At 31.6% G+C, this 20,941-nt stretch overlaps 1 protein-coding gene across 2 annotated transcripts in view; it reads right to left on the bottom strand.

The window, feature by feature from the left end:
• Window positions 1-963: 963 nt before the first annotated feature.
• Window positions 964-20,941, bottom strand: part of LOC140059127 (uncharacterized) — a 46,514-nt gene continuing 26,536 nt past the window's right edge. Inside the window, exons 1-12 of one of the 2 annotated variants that reach the window (XM_072104968.1) lie at window positions 17,598-17,708; window positions 15,217-15,325; window positions 13,384-13,641; window positions 13,164-13,241; window positions 9,263-9,358; window positions 8,697-8,777; window positions 7,874-7,915; window positions 6,227-6,271; window positions 5,633-5,815; window positions 4,948-5,235; window positions 4,415-4,492; window positions 964-4,149 (exon numbers count right to left, since the gene is read on the bottom strand). In XM_072104968.1, coding sequence (XP_071961069.1) covers window positions 3,389-4,149; window positions 4,415-4,492; window positions 4,948-5,235; window positions 5,633-5,815; window positions 6,227-6,271; window positions 7,874-7,915; window positions 8,697-8,777; window positions 9,263-9,358; window positions 13,164-13,241; window positions 13,384-13,641; window positions 15,217-15,325; window positions 17,598-17,681 — 2,103 coding nt within the window. In that variant the 5' untranslated portion in view covers window positions 17,682-17,708 and the 3' untranslated portion in view covers window positions 964-3,388. Of the gene's footprint in view, window positions 4,150-4,414; window positions 4,493-4,947; window positions 5,236-5,632; window positions 5,816-6,226; window positions 6,272-7,873; window positions 7,916-8,696; window positions 8,778-9,262; window positions 9,359-13,163; window positions 13,242-13,383; window positions 13,642-15,216; window positions 15,326-17,597; window positions 17,709-20,941 lie in introns of those variants that run through there. The other variant, XM_072104969.1, reaches the window with a different exon arrangement.

Genomic DNA, 20,941 nt, shown 5'->3' with positions numbered 1-20,941 from the left:
ATTGAAGTAGTAAATGAGTACAAATATCTGGGTTGTATAATTGACAATAAGCTAAATTGGATAAATAATGTAAATAAAGCCACATGCAAAGCCAACCAAAGGATGTTTATTTTAAGAAAAATGAAGTACCTACAAATTGACAAAACTATACTTAAATTGTTTTATAACTCTGTAATTCTCAGTGTAATACTTTTTTGTAATGTTTGTTTTTATGGTAATACAATGCAAAAAGATAAAATTAAACTTAATCGAATAGGAAATAGAGCAATTAGACTAGTAGGAGAGCACTTACCTGATGTTGAATCCTTGTATAAAGAAAATGTGTTAAAAAAAGTAAAAAGTATCATTGATGATGAAACACATCCTCTTCACAAACAATTTGCTCTCATGAATTCTGGCATAAGACTACGTGCACTTAATACCAAAACAAAACGGTTTAGGTGCTCGTTTGTACCTAATGCTATACACTTATATAACTCCAGAGTACAAAGGTAAAATGTAACCGATAATTTTTATCTAATTTTAACAATTTTTAGCCTCTTAACTTTTTGTGTGTGTTCTTGTAAATTGTATTTTATATTTTTGTATTTTGCCAGTTTTCAAATCACATTTCTGTTTTTTAAATGGACAATAAAGTATATATGACTATGACTATGACTAATATAGGACAAAAACTCTATGAATATGTAAAGTGGAAAACACATGGAACGAGTAATTATATCCCCCTCGCCACCCCCAAAAACAATCGACACTTCTTTAGTAAGTTATTTACAAGACAGCATCACCATACATTAATTATAATAATAATGGCAAAATATTATAGCTGGGCAGTGCAAATATATTATTAAAATGATGAATAATAAAACATCAAAACAATTTATCTAACTATTATTTAGCACAAATTGCATTGAATTATTATAAAGCAATGGTTTCCATAGGAGGCAACACAATGACGCAATAACTGACCAATCACAAGCTATAGATTACCAGAAATGTTGTTTTTAAATATTTTTCTGAAATACTTTTGTTGCGCTAAAGACTTAGAATAGCATGTAATGTTATCCTCTATATATAAAAGTGGCCTCATTGGAAATCAACATTGGGTCAAGTTTGGGGTCAATCATTCAGGTGGGATTTAGTGACAAGACAAACATATTCTAATCTGTGTACATATAACCAACGACGCAGATCCGTTTTAAATATTGGGGGGATGTAAAAAAATGAAATACTTTAGGCTGGGGGCCAGGTGGCCGATGCACCACTAGTTATATTCACGCAAAATCTATTCTTCTTAGGTACTGTATTTTCTGGAATTACATACAAATACGTCATGCGTGTCATAGAAGTCTTACTTTCTATTTCATCAATAATTTAATGATTTTGCTGTTGAAAAGTGAGGGGGGCCCACTAAATAATATGTGAGGGGACATGTCCCTCAACCCCCAAGGATCTGCGCCGGTGTTGCATATAACTTATCTACATGTGAAAATATGCAAATTTTAAATATTTAAAAAATAAAAAATTATAAAATTGATATTAATGTATGCGATCATAAATTATTTAAAATTTCTTTACAATACAATTAAAAAATATCTTCTTTCCCATCTACCATAAATAAGGTGTGTTACCCATGATGTAAGAAAGACAGCTAATTAATACAATGCATAAATATAATTGCTATATATTTAATTAGTTACAATTGGTTTTGTCAATTAAAATATAATACTTATCTACTTTAAACTACAAGAATACAAAATTAATATTTCTGTTTCCACATTAACACTTATAACACACAATTTTTAAAAAATCACAATCCACATAATATATTGAAAATAAAATATATTGATATGTATAGCTATTTTGTTGCCAATAATATAAAAGCAGCTATAAATGAAAGATATGTGTAGTAAAGTTATATACTTAATTCTCAGTACTGTATCTGTACCTTGTCCAGTATCATAGGCAAATTCTGTGATACAGTGTCACATATGTATCACATGCATCGTTTTGTAATCTTGATCTAACCTTGATCTAACCATGATATACTGTAGGTGGCACATGTGATGAACATGATACAGTAATAAATGTATGTAGAGATACACTGATGCGTTGAGTGACTCTTGTTTACTAAAAGTACTCCATGCTAAAAGTAACATCCAAATACTTATATTTTTAAGTAACACATACATAAGTAACATTACAAATACTGTACACATTGTCATTTTAAAAACTATTTCTAATTTGTTTTTTAAACACACAAAACACAGATTTTCATTAGGAATGATTGATATTGGAATTTGTTCAATATCACCTGTTATACAGACTTCAGTATTAAGTTAATATATACACCGACATAAACAGTAAAACTTATCTGAAAGTAACTAGTAGTATACAAGCTCTTATGTATGGAAAGTAACAATAGGACACGTGTCGCCATTGGAGAAGCAAAATATCTAGTGTACCAAGTATGGAACGGATTCTATCTAGTCATGGTTACCCATACTGCATACGCGACGCAATCTGTAATTGAGGAGTGGAACCAATGGGCACACAATCCTTGCTGACATTACAACTGGTCGTGATTACAAATACCATGTCAACATGAACCACAGTTTTTTTTTTGTTCCTATCAGATCCGCAACTCAACTCAGCTTATGTCGACATAGTTTGCGTAGCTTTGTGGTCAGTTGAAGTCAGTTTCTCGGATCACTTATGTCAACAAAGTTTCTTTCAGTTCCATTTTAACATAAGCCCACTTTTGCTTTTTACATTTAAAATGTTTAGTTCAACTCAAAGGAATATAAAATTTTTCCAATTATATTGTAAACTTTTATCTACTGTCATATAGTAATTGAAAATATATTTCAAAAATACTTTACTTTTTCAAAAATATCAATAAATCAGCCATTGTAATGAATATATTATATACTTCTACTAATACCATTTATAAAACCTTAATTAATTCTAAAAATTGTTAACAGTATTCAAATGAAAAACTACTTCAAGGTTTTGCATTCAATCTTTTAACCACCCTTACCATATTTTCTTGCATAGAAAGTTGAATATCAGAAAATTCTGGCCAAAATAAAATTTTAAAGGACACTTGTTTGTAGACGGATCAAATAAAAATTAAGGTGGGTTTGAAATTTTTCAACAAGGAAAGAATTAGTTTTTTTTTTATCTTAAACCTCGATCGCAAAAGATTTTTTTTTTCAGTCAAACTACTTAAACTCAGTTAACTACTACTCAAAAACTATAAATTTTCTCCGAAAAAAGACCATGCAAGGGCAAAATGCGACCAAGGTAAAAAAAAAACATAGCGCCCTCAACAGTTGATTTCAATAAAACTAACTAGGGACAATTATTCTGTGTGTGAATAACCAGAAGACTAATTTATGGTTGGTGGTTCTTGAAGAAGAGGGACAAAGTGATTAGGAACAAACTGTCCATCTTCAGGTAATGGTGTGTGCCTAGACCACATAATGAAAACTGTTGCTGGATTTTCTTGTTCCTTACGTGGAGTGATAAGTACATTCAAAGGGCTTGTTTCCGATGCACCCATCGTAGGAAAGACGGACTGAATATTGCAGTTTAAAACTGATGCAAGGCCGAACAGCTGGATGGAGTTTCCCTGCAGGCTGAAGAGGTTTTGTTCACTTAATGTTTGCCGGATAGAATTTTCAAAGTTTGCTTCTACATCTTTAGGTTTGGTTAATACATCATTCTCTTCTAACTTGGTCAGTGCGTACTCCGCTTTTATACACTTGATAAGTGCTTTTTGTCTCATATAGTGATCTTTATGATAGGCCAACTCAATAACTGTACGTAGTTTTAACTCAAGAAAATTATCTTCTGAACCATAGTAGATAACAGATGCAGCAGAGAATAAACAGTTAACGCCATCTGATACACAAACTGGCTTCAGATGTATAAACTCTGAATCAATCAATTGTTCAGCATTTTGATCCAAGCAAAGATTCCCCTTAAAATATGGACAGCTTTCTGCACCTTCAAGGGGTGGCTGTTGTAATTCTACGGCACCGCAAGCTAATTTGAGTTGTCTGAAATTCCCAAAGTCATTTTCTAACATAATTTCCCAGATACCTTGCCATGTGCTTTGCATTTCCCAATCCTTGCCATCAAAATAATCTATAAAATACAATTTTAAATAAAGAAATAAAAAACAGATTGTAATTTATCTGTCCATCTAAAATTAACACACTAAAAGACTTAAAAAACCTAAAAACTTACAGACAGACACTGGAGAGAATACAGTAGAATGGTCAATTTTAATATGGCTTAGGTCTGATTACAATTTCTTATATAAAGTTTTATAGAAAGGTACAGTACTGTAGGTTTGGAGGAGTAGGGCTTGAAAATTATAATTGGTCAATGAAGTTGAACAAGTACTAACCAGAATCAAGTTTGATCACCAATTCCCGACTTTTTCTTCTTTTCCAAAACGTTGATTCTTTATTGACTGCTTGCATCCCTAAATTAAATTAATGTTAAATATAGGTGAACATATAAAAAAAACTTAAATATTCTGACAGTCGAAAAAAAAAAAAATCTGTCATGGCTATTTAGAGATATATACTAATCTACTCAAGAGTTACCTAAGAGACAATTAGTAATTTGACAGGGCAAGGACTCCCCGAAATGGCAACATATTTGTTTTAAATACAGTACACTTTTTATAAAATTAACTATTAAGAATACATTTGATACAGTTAACATACTACAACAGAGATATAGTGGTGAATGGCCAAGTAGTAGGCACGGCACAGCTAATGCGATACTGCAATATTTTGATGGTTCCTCTCCATGTTAAAAAGAGATGTGATTGTGTTAGAGTTGACTGTCTAGTTATTCAATATTATCTCTATGGTCATGGCTTTAAATATACATCTTTTTCATGAAAACAAACATTCGAACTAAAGGAATTACCTTGTTTCCATTCTTGGTCAGTCCATAAATGTTTTAATGCAAGTTCGGGTCTTCCAATACTGTTAAGAGCACGTGCAAGAACACTTTTCGTAGCAGAAACACCTCTCTTTTCCAACCATATCTGCAAAACTACTAAATTCTGTCTAGAAAGATCTGACTTGTGGTTATGCTCAATAGTTTCCACTTCCCCATTTGTTAAGCCAAGCATGAAACCAATCCTTGCTACTTCTTTCCCAATGTGTTTTGAGATTTCAGAAACATGTTCCGGTTCAACTCTTGCCCTATCCTCTATGAATATAAAATATCTGTTTTTATTCAATAATAATAATAAATTTGGACTTTTAATGTCATAAATGCGCTTCACATAAAAAAAGTAATCCAAGAAATAAATAAAATAAAAAGAGTAATTAAAAATGAAAGTGAAAGTGACAGGCCATAAAATTTAAGGATCTATTATTTTATTTTTTTATTTATCTTCCGCCGACAAAAATAGGGTGCTTATTTTTTATCATCAAATGACAGAAATCTATTTAGGCATTACTGTATACCATAAAAACAAAGTATAGGTACACTATATGAAAACAAAAAAGTGTTTTAAGCAATCATTCATAGAAGTTAAAACACATTATGTTTAATTTTTTAAAGAACGCAAATCAGAAGAATATTGAATGATCTTAATTCTTACGATAGCACCATTTTCGTAGAACCACTGATAATTGACGGTTTTCTGGTACATCAGGAAGGCTGGAGGTCGAGGAACGTCGTCTTGGAAACCTCTTTTTTAAAGCAGCAGATTTCCCTAAATTTCCACTACCTTTTTTGACGAAAACGTCATCAGACTTCATAAGTGGCTCTTGTTCCTCAATCGCTAAATAATAATAATATAATTTCAATATTACACATATCTTTTGAATTGTCAAAATGATTGATTACATTTTTTTTGACAAAGGGCCATATAAAAGCGTTTTAATTACAAAAACAAAAAGAATTTGGGTCTTGGTTAATGAAACTTTTTCAGTTTTCTTGCATTTACCTTTATCCATCTTTACATATTAGAGATGTTAGAGTTCCTCTCCCTCTCTCTACCTCCCCCAATCCTCTCTCTCTACCTCCCCCAATCCTCTCTCTACCTCCCCCAATCCTCTCCCTTTTTCAGTAACCAGTTAGATTAAAATAGTTATTGTCTAACTAAGAAAAACTATCATTAGGTAATTAGTTTTATTTAAATAAATCTTTGCATATTATACTCTTTTTATAAAAGGTAAGAGTTTAAACTAACCTTTAGGCTTGTCAACATCATTTTTACATGATGCACTCATAGTTTCTGTATAATAAACAAATGAAAAATTGATTTAATTTTATTCATATTCATTACTAGAGTCAAAATTGTATACTGTAATCTATATAAAGAATTGCAAATAAACATGGGATATCTGACAAAAGCCATTTTGGACACTTCTTAACACTTCGAATACAGTATTATATATAGTTAGTAGGTGTGTAGCACAATCAAGTCTCGCGTTAATCGCGGGAGTTTCCACATTTATTGTTTCTCCTGATTGTATTGAATTATATTACAAGTATCCTCATAGTCTCTCTACACTCCTTTTGGTTACCTAAAATAATTTTTTGGTGATGCACTTTCCACAATACACGTCAGAATAGGCCACACCTTGTTTAGATGCTGATGCCCAATATTGATTACATACAGTATGTTTGGCCACGATATTTCATATTTCCAAGTTGAACCTGTGCACAATGTGAAATTTATTTTGCAGAAACCATAGTCTGATTAGACTCTATCGCCCGTCTTCTTAAACCGGACTTAAATCGAGACGGATTTTGATCGATTTTTTTAGTCCTCGAGGGGGCAGGCTAAATCACCAAATAAATGGTATTTAAACAAGGTTAAACAGTCATTGAGTTGTAATATTGGCCAGATATTGAAGAATGAAATATTTTTATATTAGCTTACTTAAATATACATTGGTATATGTTTATGCTTAAATCATGTTTATTTACAACCATATTATACAAATTACATTATTATTTTTGAACTACGTCACGCCATAGCGACAATGGGAGATGCGGAAACTCACCACGCGATGGAATGTTTAGGGGGCCTAGCGCTTTCTTGTCACACTATGAAGTACGTGGTTCGTCGCGATCATACTTTGTTGGAGGCCTAGAAAATAAGCCATGGTTCCTAAATATATTTTGAAGATTTTGTTTGTTGTTAATCAAAAGTACTTCACTGTTATTAATTAATACTGATCTTGTTCTAATAATTAACAATTAAAATTATTTTTCATGTATTATAGTCCTGATGCGTAAAACGTTTTGTAAGAAAATGGAAAGTTATATCAATGAGCAAAATTTCGTCTGCCTCCTCAAATACTCTCTTGTCATTGGCCAATGTATAGCCTTTGTTACCCAGATGTGTGCAACTCGACTAAAAGCTCGACTTCATTAAGTCGAACTGCAAACTTTGATTACTTCGTTTATGAATCAAAATTGAAGTAATAGCTCGAACTAGGACTTTTTCAAGTCGAACTTCGAACTACGACTAAAGTTTGGTTTAGGAATACGAGCGTATAAGTCTCTACTGTATGTGGAACCCAAATAATGTCAAGTGATAAGTTTTAAGAAAAAACCTGGACAAAAACTATTTTTATTTATTTTTTTTGTGAAAAGAATAGTCAATTGATGGAAAATCTAGGAAAATACATAATGGCTTTTGTACAGTCTATTATCTATTTTAGCTAAAACCCTATTATATTGAAATCACTTGTGTGGAAACAAAACTTTATAATGTTTGCTTGGCAGGAATTGAGATTACAGTAGGCCTATGGTATTGGAGGTTTTAGATGAATGAACATGAAGGAATCATGTGGGTTATAATTGTAAAAATTACAAAACATTATACCTTGTGATTTTTTTTCGTCACTTGGTACACTGTCCTCACCACCTTTAAAAAACAATAAAATCATTATTTAATCATCAATTTGGGGAAAAAATGTTTAAAATGAAACAAAAAAATATTAAAATCAATTTACTAATGCATTTTCCTTCTCAGATGAAGAAAAACGGACAGAGGTGTGCATGTAATTTATTCTTTAAATAACATTACATTAACAACTATATTATGGCACCTTTCCAGAGATCACTGTACTTTACATTTTGTAGGAGTTTTTAAATTGGGTATTGTCAACTAGCGTTCCTGCGCTCAACAGAAGAAGCACTGATGAAGAAAACCTATCTGGTGTTAACTATAGAATGGTCCCAAGATATGACTATACTTCAGCTTTAGTAGCTAGAAGATTGAAATGTTTTTTCAGAAATCGAAATAAGATATTTAACTTTATTAGTGTAAATAGTTTGGAATAATGATCTTGTGTATAGATTAAATTATCGTGTAGTAGATTGGTTATTCATTAATTGTTACATTTACATATTTAACTGTTATGTTATACGTATCAATATAATAATTATATGTTAGTATAAATAATTGAACATGAAGAGTATAGATACATATAAGGAAGAAAAGCAAAGAGAGTATGCAGCGGCTACTCCCGAATATATACAATACTATAAAAGTATCGTAAGTTTAAATTATAAATTCTAACTAGAGCCTGCCACGTTTCGATATTCAATATTTCCAGTTTATTTGGACAATACAAGTCATCTGTTCTGTAGTGTCATTGTTTATTATGTTGTTATTTAATACATTTTATTAAGTAAATGTTTACCTGCCATATTAACCAGTGTGATATCAGATTTCTCATCCTGGATTTTATTATCACCCTCTGCAAATTTTTTATGTATTATGCCTAAAAGAAAAAAATTAACACTTCAGTTTTCCAAAAAACATATAACAAAATAAATAATTTTTTCAGCTAGGCTTTTTGATTGCAGGTAAGAAAAATGTTGAGTTTGTTAACAGAATTATATTTTATTTATTTCATTACTATACAATTGTAATAATAAACACAGATAAAAACGTCGGCATGATACAAAGATAATCCTTTAAATCTCTAGCGAGAGGGGAAGTGGCCAAAAATCACAATGGTGTATTCATGAATTGGACTGGCATGTGAAAAGGTACAGTTCCCTTATTGCCTCATCCTTCAGGTTGTTGTTAAGCCGTTGGTCTACCATGTACAATAAAAAACTTGGTACACTATTGGAAAAGAGCAGTGCTTATTGTAGACGCATTGCTTGCATTTATCTTCCGTGTATGGGTTGGAGCAAAGAGAATGATGGGGAAAATTCTTCATATAATCTTTTTTTTAAAGTAATAGAAAAAACAGCTTACCAAAGGAATAGCCAGGAAAGAGATTTTCCAAAAATTTCCGAAACTTCTCATTAAACTTGCAACAAAGAACGATTATGCCGATGATGAGTAAAAATACTAAAAATATAAGAAAGTTTAAAATACACTGAATTCTCTTGATTATCAAGTACCATAGACCACAATAAGTATCACTGTTTATGCATGTCAGGAGAAGAACATAGTTGCACCACAATGTATAGGGTTCGAAAGTGCAAGTTTAAAATTAAAATTGCAGTCCAATACATTACAATGTATATTAAGCTGGTCGGATGATAACAATAAAGACAGCTTATGTAACCTATATAATTCTACTACTGAAGATCCTTTCCTCATGACCTGACCTCCAGAATATTAGACTGAAGGAATTGGCAATGCTTGAGCAAATTCTGTCGATTGCAATTGATGTTTGGAACCAAAAAACAATGTATGTTCTTGCACCTGTACTTGATATTTCTATAAATATTGAAGGTGTATTTTATTTTAATTAAGTTCTCTGTAGAGTGCTGTTGTTCCAAATAAATTATAACTAGACATGAAACTCGTCACTTTGACGAGTTAGTTATCCGCACCACGACAAACGCCACGTGCACGTCATACGTTGGAATATTGCACACAGATAAATATTTTGGCATTATGACAAGAACTGAAGAATATAATATGCTGTTAGTGCTGAATTCTGTCAATTTTGTGTCATATAGTATACATGCAAACACTACAGTATAATCTGCATACATATTACATACAGTGTAGAATAGGTGAAATTACGGGACCCGCCATTTATTCCAATTTTTAACATGGCGACGGTATCAAAATGAAACACATAGATAGCAATTTCAGAAGGAAATTATCTTAGGAACAACATATTAACGTGTAGAAGAAATTTGAATACGTAAAATATAGATGCGCACCCTTTTAAATGTGATGAACTATTACGCAAAATATGAAAATACAATTTTTTTTATTCAACTGGCCATATGATGACGTCACAACATCCGATTGGCAAAATGTTTACATGATTTCATATCTACAATTCAATAGCTTCCAGAAAACGTTTTAATCATGATTATCACTTTTTATTCTGATGAGCTATAACAGATTGAAATTTACTGTAAAGATGAAAATAAGTGACCCACGTTATTTACAATTTTCGACATGATGACGTCATAAAAATTAAAATATTTTTAACTCATGCGAAAGATAGTTCATTCACCTAGACAATATCAAAATCGGGGTGAAAATAAAAAACGGATAAGTGGAGATGCGCTCTATTAAATGTGATGCGCTATGACGAAAGATATAAAGATCCTATATTTTATATTCGCGTGGCCATACGATGACGTTATAATGTCCGATTAGCTATATTAATGCATGATTCCATATCTACAACTCATCAACTTCCAGAATATATAATTTAAAAAAAGTTCACCTCGTAGTTTAGAATCTATGAATGTTTAAAAAAAGGCATAATTTTGACGAATTTTGACACATTTTTGAACTTTTTCATCAAAAACGCACGTAAATTATCCAATTGGATGTGCCCGTATGACGTAATTTTAGGTCAAAATTGTTCAAAAGTTGGTAAAATTACCAGAAAAGGCTGGAAAAACATGAATCACGCGAAAACAATTTATTTTCAACGCTACGTGCGCACCGTTCGAGTAAAAATATGCACGCGCGTGGGAATTTTTGACATGCTCAAAATGACATGAAACGCGTAGAAAGTTGATTAGAAATTGATTTTTCGCATTTTGAAATTTTAAACGCCCGTGCGCGCGTAACTTCTTGTGAAACATGCCATTTTTTTTCCACAGTCAGTTAGCGCAAGATATAAATTAAACTTTTGTTAAGTTTCAATTTAAATTGCTATATGGTTTTCGATCTATGTTAAATACGCGAAATTCGTTAAAACGCGCGTAAATCACGTTGCGCAATTCTGACGTCATTCACAATAGGAGGTGCACAATTTCACGTGAATGCCCACATGTTGACAAAGTTATAAAATGTTTTGTTTACAAGTTTTTGAGATACGCGAGACACAATAATACAGAAAAAAAAAAAAACTAGACATGAAACTCGTCACTTTGACGAGTTAGTTATCCGCACGACAAACGCCACGTGCACGTCATACGTTGGAATATTGCACACAGAAAAAGATTATGGCATTATGACCTGAACTGAAGAATATCATATCTTGTTAGTGCTGAATTCTGTCTATTTTGTGTCATATAGTATATGCAGTATAATCTGTATACATATTACATACAGTGTAGAATAGGTGAAATTACGGGACCCACCGTTTATTCCAATTTTTAACATGGTATTAAAATTAAACACTAAGATAGCAATTTCGGAAGGACATTATCTCACCAACAACATATTAACGTGTATAAGAAATTTGAATACGTAGAATATGGATGCGTGCTCGATTAAATATGATGAACCATGACGCAAAATATGAAAATACGACTTTTTTTATTCAACTGGCCATAGGATGACTTCACAACATCCGATTGGCAAAATGTTCACATTAATTCGTATCTACAGTCCAATAGCTTCCAGAAAACGTTTTTATCATAATTATCACTTTTTATTCTTACGAGCTATAACAGATTAAAATTTACTGTAAAGATGAAATTAATAACCCTGTTAATTATAATTTTTAGGCATGATGACGTCATAAAAATTAAAATATTTTTAACTCATGCGAAAGATAGTTGATTGACCTAGACAATATTAAAATCTCGGAGAAAAAGGAATACAGATAGGCGTGATGCGCTCCATTGAATATGATGAGCAATAACGAAAGAGACAAAAATCCTATATTTTTCATTCGTGTGGCCATATGATGACGTCACAATGTCCGGTTAGCCATATTGATTCATGATCCCATATCTACAACTCATCAACTTCAAGAATTTGTAATTTAAAAAAATTTCACCTCGTTGTTTAGACTGTTTAAAAAAAGGCATAATTTTGACGAATTTTGACAAATTTTTTAACTTTTTCATAAAAAACGCACGTAAATTATTCAATTCAACGTGCCCGTATGACGTAATTTTAAATCGAAATTGTTTAAAAGTTGGTAAAATTACTAGAAAAGGCTGAAAAAACATAAATCACACAAAAAAAAGTGTTTTCAACGCTACGTTCGCACCATGCGCGTAAAAAAAGGCGCGCGCGTGGGAATTTTGTACATGCTTAAAATTACATGAAACGCGTAGAAAGTTGATTAGAAATTGATTTTTCGCATTTTGAAATTTTAAACACGCGTGCGCGCGTAACTTCGTGTGAAACATGCCATTTTTTCCCCATAGTCAGTTAGCGCAAGATATAACTTAAACTTTTGTCAAGTTTCATATTAAATTGTTATATGGTTTTCGATCTATGTTAAATACGCGAAATTCGGAAAAACGCGCGTAAGTCATGTTGCGCAACTCTGACGTCATTCAAAAATAGGAGGTGCACAATTTCACGTAAATGCCCACATGTTGACAAAGTTATGAAATGTTATGTTTACACGTTTTTGAGTTACGCGAGACACAAAAAAGACAGAAAGAAAGAAGAATACAGAAAAAAAAAAAAAAGATGATGAAACAGGACAGTTACAAGGAGTTATCCGCTCAATGCGGATAACTAAAAAGATGATTTCATACAGTTACAAGGAGTTAGGACTTCTGCAAGAAAAATGTGAAGTTCTGCAGTAAATTTTATGGAGTAATTTAACTAGATTTTTGTTTTTATATTGTGTCTGTATGTACACATAGACAAAGAGATTGGTTAAAAAAAAAATAAAAAAATGTGTAGTTATTTAAGTAACACTACAGTAAACTAGTAGTTATTATTCTACATGTGAAATTATCAGAAACTATATTAAGTTTATTACATAGAATCGGCAGAAGGTATATATTTTTCCACGGAGAACTCTTCTTCTCTGGGTCGGTAGGATGTTCTGTGGTTTCGGCTGTAAAAAAGGACAAATAAGGAATAATAAATAAAGAAACAACGAAATATAAACATTAAATAGCAGAAAAATATTTAAAAAAAACCAAAGATGTTTTGCTTAAATCGGATAGATCATGAGTTTATGATAAATTGAAACTTACCAGGTATTGTTGTTTTTTGCGTTGTTGTTCGTGCTGGCGGTTTTGGTGTTGTCGTTACATTACACACTTTTTTACAGTCCTCTTCACCGCATTTTTCACACGATAAGCATACGCGAGAGCTAGTAATATATTTACCATATGGACATTCACAAACCGTGTCTTTTTCACGAGTACACTCTTCAATCTTGTTTTCGCCATGGAGACAATGGTGACAATTCTGACAGATTCCTCCAACTTCACCTGAAGAGAATGTTCCATCTGTTGAGACAAAACAATTAATTAAATTAGGAATGTAAAAGTGTAACCATATTATCTTATAAAAAAGAACATAAGGGCATCTTAACAATTGTACTTGGTGGTTTTATTATATTCATGAATTGATGAATTGAAATGTGAGGTCTTTTCAATTTGATCTCTCTACAGAACTAGTGTTGTTCCACCGTACCATGATCGATCGTTTGTGTCTAATGTAAAAAAAAACAACCATGTTTGAAAATTTTTTTAAGCGGGCCTCCAGCGCAGTGGCGTTCAGAAAGCAATTATCAGGAATATAAATGCAAAACAACACGTTATTTTAACAGTCCAATACCTTATTTTAACAGTCCAATACCTTATCTCACCCGTCTTTTGAATGACAGGGTTGATTATCAATGGTGTTACTAACCCTGGCATTCCCTCCGTTTTCTCCTCCCACTGCGCTGGAGGTTCAAAACAGTTTTTTTATAGTTAAATTCTTATTAATAATTTATTTAATATCTTTAGTATTAAGTTTAATTATTTAAGTAAAAATATGCTCTGTTCATTTTGATGTTTATTCTTTTGTAAAATTGGCTTTTACAATCTATTGTTAAATTCTAAGTCATTCTAATTTAAGTGTAAATCATTAAAGATAAACTCTTGCTGTTAATTGTTTAATTGTTAAATTTGATTTGTGTATAATGTTTTACAGCCTTGTCGAAAAACACCATTGAGGTGAACAAGTGTTACCGTGATTAAATAAAGTTTTATTAATTATTATTAACAAACCAAATGCGACCATAAAATATAGCTAAGAAATGAAATGAATGCAATATAGACTTATAGAATTGATTTTTAAAATAACAATGATAATATGAATACAATAATAATGTTACCCATTTTTAATTCATAAATTGTGATAATGTGAATATTGTATGATAATGATATTTTACATAGATATTGATATTTTTGTATTAGTGAATGTCATTGTTGAGTTTTTTATATTGTTTTTAGTATTTAGTAAGCGCCAGAATACTATTGCTGTTTATTTATCCAATTTTTAATTGTTAAAAGATACTTTATTTCAGCTTTTGGCTGTCACTGTATTTTAATAATATGGAAATAACCATAGATCTCTATGAAATAACAGATACCATAAATAATAATAATAATATCTCACAGATTTCCTCATCTTAAAACAATAAATAATTTCTATTATAATTAAAGTTAAGAGGGACCTAGGTTCACATCATGTATTGTCCGAGAGGAAAGACTGTTTATCATTGACAAAAAGACTGTATGTCTTGTAAACAATGGTTGCCTCCTTTTTGCTGGACAGTGAAAAACAATCTGCCAAACAACTAGTCTATGTTAGTTAGAGCAAAATTACCCCAATTCCAGTAGGCATCCTGGATTTGATAATTTCTCAATCTGTTGAATCAGAGAAGGCAGTAATAATTCCAGACATATCATTTTATACACATTTGTTTTTACTATAAATTACAATCATTTAAGCTTTTCAAATATTCTATTGACCATGAGAATGTTTGCATTTTTTTTTAAAGAATAACAATTTTATTACAAATATAGCATTACCTATACATGGCTCACACGCTTTTCCACCACAAGCGTCTCTATCTCCCTCGCAACACTGGTACCCAGGAGGGCACTCAACGTCTCTGCAGATATCTACTGATCTTTTCACCTATAAACCAAAAAGATACAGGTAGGCCTAAAGTAAAAAAAATTAATTTACAATGTTCTCTTTTAAATATTCAAATTAAAAGCATTATTTTTACAGTTAAGTACTGTATATTATAATGTGAAGCGTGTGTTAAAAAAAAAATAGAAGTTGGGTCATTTAAACTCAGTTCACACAAAAAATACATTTTAAATCTTACCTTACCGAGTAAAGCTTACTTCATCGGACTAGTGGTTTCAAGATATTAAAGTTTAAATTTTCTTCTTTATTTTTGAAAAATGGCGTGGCTGCCACATTTTAAATAGTTATATCTCTGGAAATACATGTCCGATTTTGAGGTATTTTTGTATAGTATTGTGTACTCTTGTGTTGGATGAAACTGAGCGATATTTTGACCTTGAAATTGACCCTGTGGAACACGCCCAATTTGGTGGAAAATATTTTATGAAATGTATACTGTAGCTCTGCGTGTCAACTACAACTTATTCAGAAGGAAGAGAATAAGAACCAGACTTTAAACTTTGCAGTATAATTAACCATTTTTAGCAACATTTATATTAAATAAAATTTAAAATTTTTATACTTCCCAATTATTATTATCACTGTGTATCAGTACTTTTAGAGTAACTTTGTAAACCTGCTACAGGTTCATTTAACAATAACAGAGTAGGGAATTTTATTGAAGCTTAAACAATACACGATCTTCCCTTGTGTATTCTTGTGGTCATAACGAACAATTAGAAGAAATTTCTTTTATTATAACTTTTGACACACAAAAATGAGGTCAAGGTTTGTGAAATGATAATCATAAAGAAAACTTAAACAGAAACAAATTTAGAAGGCAATCATAACAATTGTTCAACAAATGAAATATTCTTTCCAACAACAAAACATTTATTTATTTAATTATTTTTTACTGTTCTAAAATGTCAAATATTTTTAAAATTAAATTTTAATAATCTGTTAGGATGAGGATATAGGCTTGAAAAAAGCGCTTCAATTTTGGTAGCAAAGTAGAACATTTTTATACAACGCACACTCATGTTGGGTTTTCAAACTCTGATCAGTCAATCAGAAAGTTTCCAAACAGCTGAACATTTAATCATTTATCATTCATTGTATGGTCAAAGTGGATAACTATTATGTGACATCTAATGGCATATTCAACAAAAGAAAAGTCAAACATTTTTCAGGGGGACAATACATCTTTAATTATAAGTGTTGTAAATAACTGTTATCTACGATGTTTTTTTTTAATTATTTGATTGATGCTTTGAAAAATAACTAGCCTATCAAATATTTATTGTTTGTTGTTTAAACATTCACGTTTCTTAAAACAGTACTTAAGTTAAAGCATATTATCCTGTCAGTGAGCAATGTACTGTGGGCGTTTCCTTTCCAGGTGGTTTTTCTAATGTGTATTTTTGTTTTGTTTCGAGGTCTGTCAATCAAATTAAATCATAACATCAGCATATGTGGTTTTAATAATGAAAAAATGTTCAAACATTACCACACATAATACATAATTTAATTGTGTCATGGAAATGTAATTAATATATCGGAGGTGATATTTAATACAGTATCACTATTCTCTGACTTAATAATAGTGTACAAAATAAAAAATAAAAAAAACAATAGTTTTATATTAGTGCAACTGGTTTTTTAAAAGTAGATTTGTACAAAACTCTGTTTATTTCATGGAATTTGTATTTTGAAGTACTGTACTATAATTACAAAGCATTATGATGTTGGGGATGGATTGGCAAAGTTTTTTTTTACTGTTAGTGTAATGCGATAAAATTGTTTTCTTTTTGTTGTTACATACAGTAAAAACATTTGTTTTTAATTACAGTCATGATAAATAATACAATATAAATCATGAAATAAAACTAATACACTAGGCTAGGCTAGGGCCCACAGTCTAGTCCTACTAACTATTTGTATTTTATTCGAATGAACACATAATAAGTTCCATCCCAACCAAAACCATCTAAATTTGCCAGTCAGTCAAGTCAACCTAAAATCATGCCACGGCCTAGGCCTAGCTATCTACAGTAGGCCCTATACCACAGTATCCAATCTAAACCTACAGTAGGCTAGCAGTAGGCCTAGGCCTAGTACTGTATTCCAATTGGCCAAAGACTAGTCCTGGGTACGCTACCTAGGCCCTAGTCCTAATACTTTAAGCCCTATACGAGCCTTCTTAATAAAGGCTAGGGCCTAGCTAGGCCTAGCCTAGCCTCTAGTTTGGTCGGATATGATTATTTACACCTACCTTAATTTGAACTGGACTCGCTAAAATGATAGAATATTGAATAAATACAAATATAATAGGGATAGTGAAATGTGACAATTCCATTTAATACGACTTAAAGGCTTAGGATTTCATCACCATAAACAAGAACGGCTACACACACCTTAATACTAGCTCATATCTTCGATCATTTTTTAAATGTCCTTGAGTTCAGCATGCATGGAACTATAATAATAAGTTCCATGATATGACAGTGCAGTGATGGATAACATGCATCGCGCACTCTATGGTCAGGGGTTTTCCCACAACAGAGGAGGACAACACGTGTTTGAAAGAGAGGTTTGACTCTCAAATAGAACGTATGTAAAAAGTTTTAGCAAGATGCCTATAGCTACCCAGGTTCTAGGTTCAAATCCTGTCAGAGATCATGGCAAAAAAAGATATGTTTGAGTATAGCATATTTGTGTCTTGTGAGTTGGGTTTCCACTTAAAAAGGACGTCAGTAAAAAACACAATATTTTAAAGATTTTTTCATTTTTGTGAATGTATGAGCGAATCAATTACCTAAATTCCCAGGTACCCCGGATTTGATCATCGTCTCGATCTGTTGACTGAAAGAATATGATTAATTCCAGACTATACCATCTTCATAGGCTACTACAAACAATATTGATTACAGAGGAACCATCATCTTTACCTATGCATGGTTCACACTCATTTTCCAGCACAAGCGTCTCTACCTCCCTCGCAACTGGTATGCCTACCCAGGAGAGCACTCAATATGTTTACAGATATCGGTCTTTTCGCCTGTAAACCCTGTAACGTAATAGATCATTGACAATTTGTTATATTATATATTATATTTTAGCTTAGACATAATTAAATAGCCATTAAATTTAATTAAAAAATTATATAGTAAACGTCTCGTAATTTACATGACAACCGACTCAACAACTCCACACCTGTTCAGAAGACTCGAGCGGTGTAGTTAGAAACATGTTATCTGAATCAGATATTAATTTTTTTACAAATTTGCGGCCAAAACACCGGTGTTACCCAACATTTGCTAGATTACAAGTGATTCATGTTGTCACAATTATAATATAGCTTGATTATTAGGGGCAGTAAGTAATCAACTGCAGCTGAACTTTGGAACCACCGGATTGTCAAAACAAAACTAAATTTCTATCAATCCTATTTGAGTTAGTCCATTTTATACCTCCATGGTCCATGCAGTTAGAGTAATAATTAGTAGCAACTCGAGATACAAACTGAAAATTCATCATTAAAAAATATAATATAATCAACATTATTGTAAAAATTAATTAAGCATAAATACATAAACCAAAGATAATAACATTGATATTGTTAGTTTTGTATAAAAATGTTTCAGGCAACCCCCTATCGTACATTTTCAATTTTATGATCGCCGTATATATTTTTGATAACTGCACTTTTGTTCATAAAATATTTCTTAAAAGTACTTTAATTGTGATTTCATGCGATTTTATTATTCAAAAACCATCATTAAAGCCTACATACAATAAATCCCGAACTGTAAAGTTTTTTTTTATGGAAAAAGCTTGTCCCCGCAGTTTTTGTGTCAAATTCCGTCACATCATTTAGATTTGCCGTTTAAGAAACGACGGGGAAAACAAATTGAATGCAAAGACATGGAAATAGGCCTACAATCAGCACACATGATAGTGGAGGATAGGAAGACTTGGGTCGGAAGGACGTCGTCTGATAAACCACTTTTTTAACAATACTGTTGTCAGGGAATAATAATTTCAATATTTTTACATAAACTAATTAAACTAAATGTAATGTCATAATAAGAACCACAGGTAGGCCTATACTTTATGAACCTCAGTTTATCTTCTATTTCTAAGTTAAACTTATCGAGTTCTTGATGTGTAGTAATAATGTAAGTAATAGTCATCACCTACATGTGCCCGATTTTCTTCCAAGTTTTTAATATGTTCTTGCTCAGACAATTATCTTTGTTTTCCTTTATTTTGGTTTTTATGTTTCATTTTGATGACCTCATTATGTAAAAAATTAGAATAATTGATGGTTAGTTTGTAATTTCAACAATGCTACACTGTATGTAGTATAAAGATTCAACATAGACGGAACTAAAGTACACATGTATTTATTTCTGGTCATGAGGATGGCGTAATCAATTCCTGTGTACGCATTTTCTGTGTACGCATTTTCTGTGCATGTTGCGTTTGCGTGGTGAACTCGTTTTAAATCACGAGTTCAAGTCCAGTTATAATTTCAATTCATTTCACACATCAACAAAATATGAATCGGGTTGGTGAACATCAGTCCAAAATACGCAGATTTTTTTCCAAAATACGTCAAGTTGAGGGCGCTATACTAATCCAAAATACGCGAGTCTTTCCAAAATACGTCGACTTGAGGGCGCTATTCATTTTCCAAAATACGTGAATTGTCCAAAATACGTCAAGTTGAGGGCGCTATAAATTATCCCAAATCAGAGCCATATATATATATGGCTCTGTCCCAAATACATGAATTGTCCAAAATACGTCAAATTGAGGGCGCTATTTATTTCCAAAATACGCGATTTGTCCAAAATACGTCAATTTGCAATTTGGGACCGCTAGTAATTTTCCAAAATACGTCAACTTGAGGGCGGCAAACTTTTTTTTCCAAAATACGAGAGCCTTTCCAATTCCAAATGTATCATATTGAGAGTGTAAGGTAAAATTACAGTTTAATGTATTCAAAAAAAGTTTCTTGGAATAAAACAAACAAGTACATTTTAGTTATAAATGAAAGTATTAGAAGGCAGAATTTTTTGTAAATAAAATGTCATAGAGTAGCCAATTATTATTTTTCAATGTAATCATTTATTACTGAAAAACAACAAATATGTGCCAACATCAGTCAATAGACAGTGCCTATAATATACGTTAATAATGTCTGAACGATGTACGATTGCATTGCCAGACGTAGCTAGTTTAAATGCGGCATAAACCGGCTACAAAACCAGCATGTACGTATATAGTATTTAAGTATAGTGATAGGTATGTGTTATATATTTGGTGATCTACAAAATCGGTATTTTTCCCGAGCTCGACAGACCAACATCGCTTTCAATTTAATGTACAGTACTTATGGTCTCATAAGTTACCTAATCTGAAATCTAACATAATAATTATTTCATATAATATATAATAATAAAAAGCATATGGTATTGTGATTAAAATAATAGCAATAATTAATTGGTTAGAAGAAGTAAAGGAGTTATTTAAATTGCGTATTTTGGAAAATGAATAGCGCTCTCAAGTTGACGTATTTTGGAAAATTACAAGCGGTTCCAAATTGACGTA

This window comes from Antedon mediterranea, chromosome 9 (assembly GCF_964355755.1).
Source record: "Antedon mediterranea chromosome 9, ecAntMedi1.1, whole genome shotgun sequence".
NCBI classification, from domain to species: domain Eukaryota; kingdom Metazoa; phylum Echinodermata; class Crinoidea; order Comatulida; family Antedonidae; genus Antedon; species Antedon mediterranea.
The sequence above is the reverse complement of the archived record's forward strand: the minus strand, read 5'-3'. Positions and strand labels throughout refer to the sequence as shown.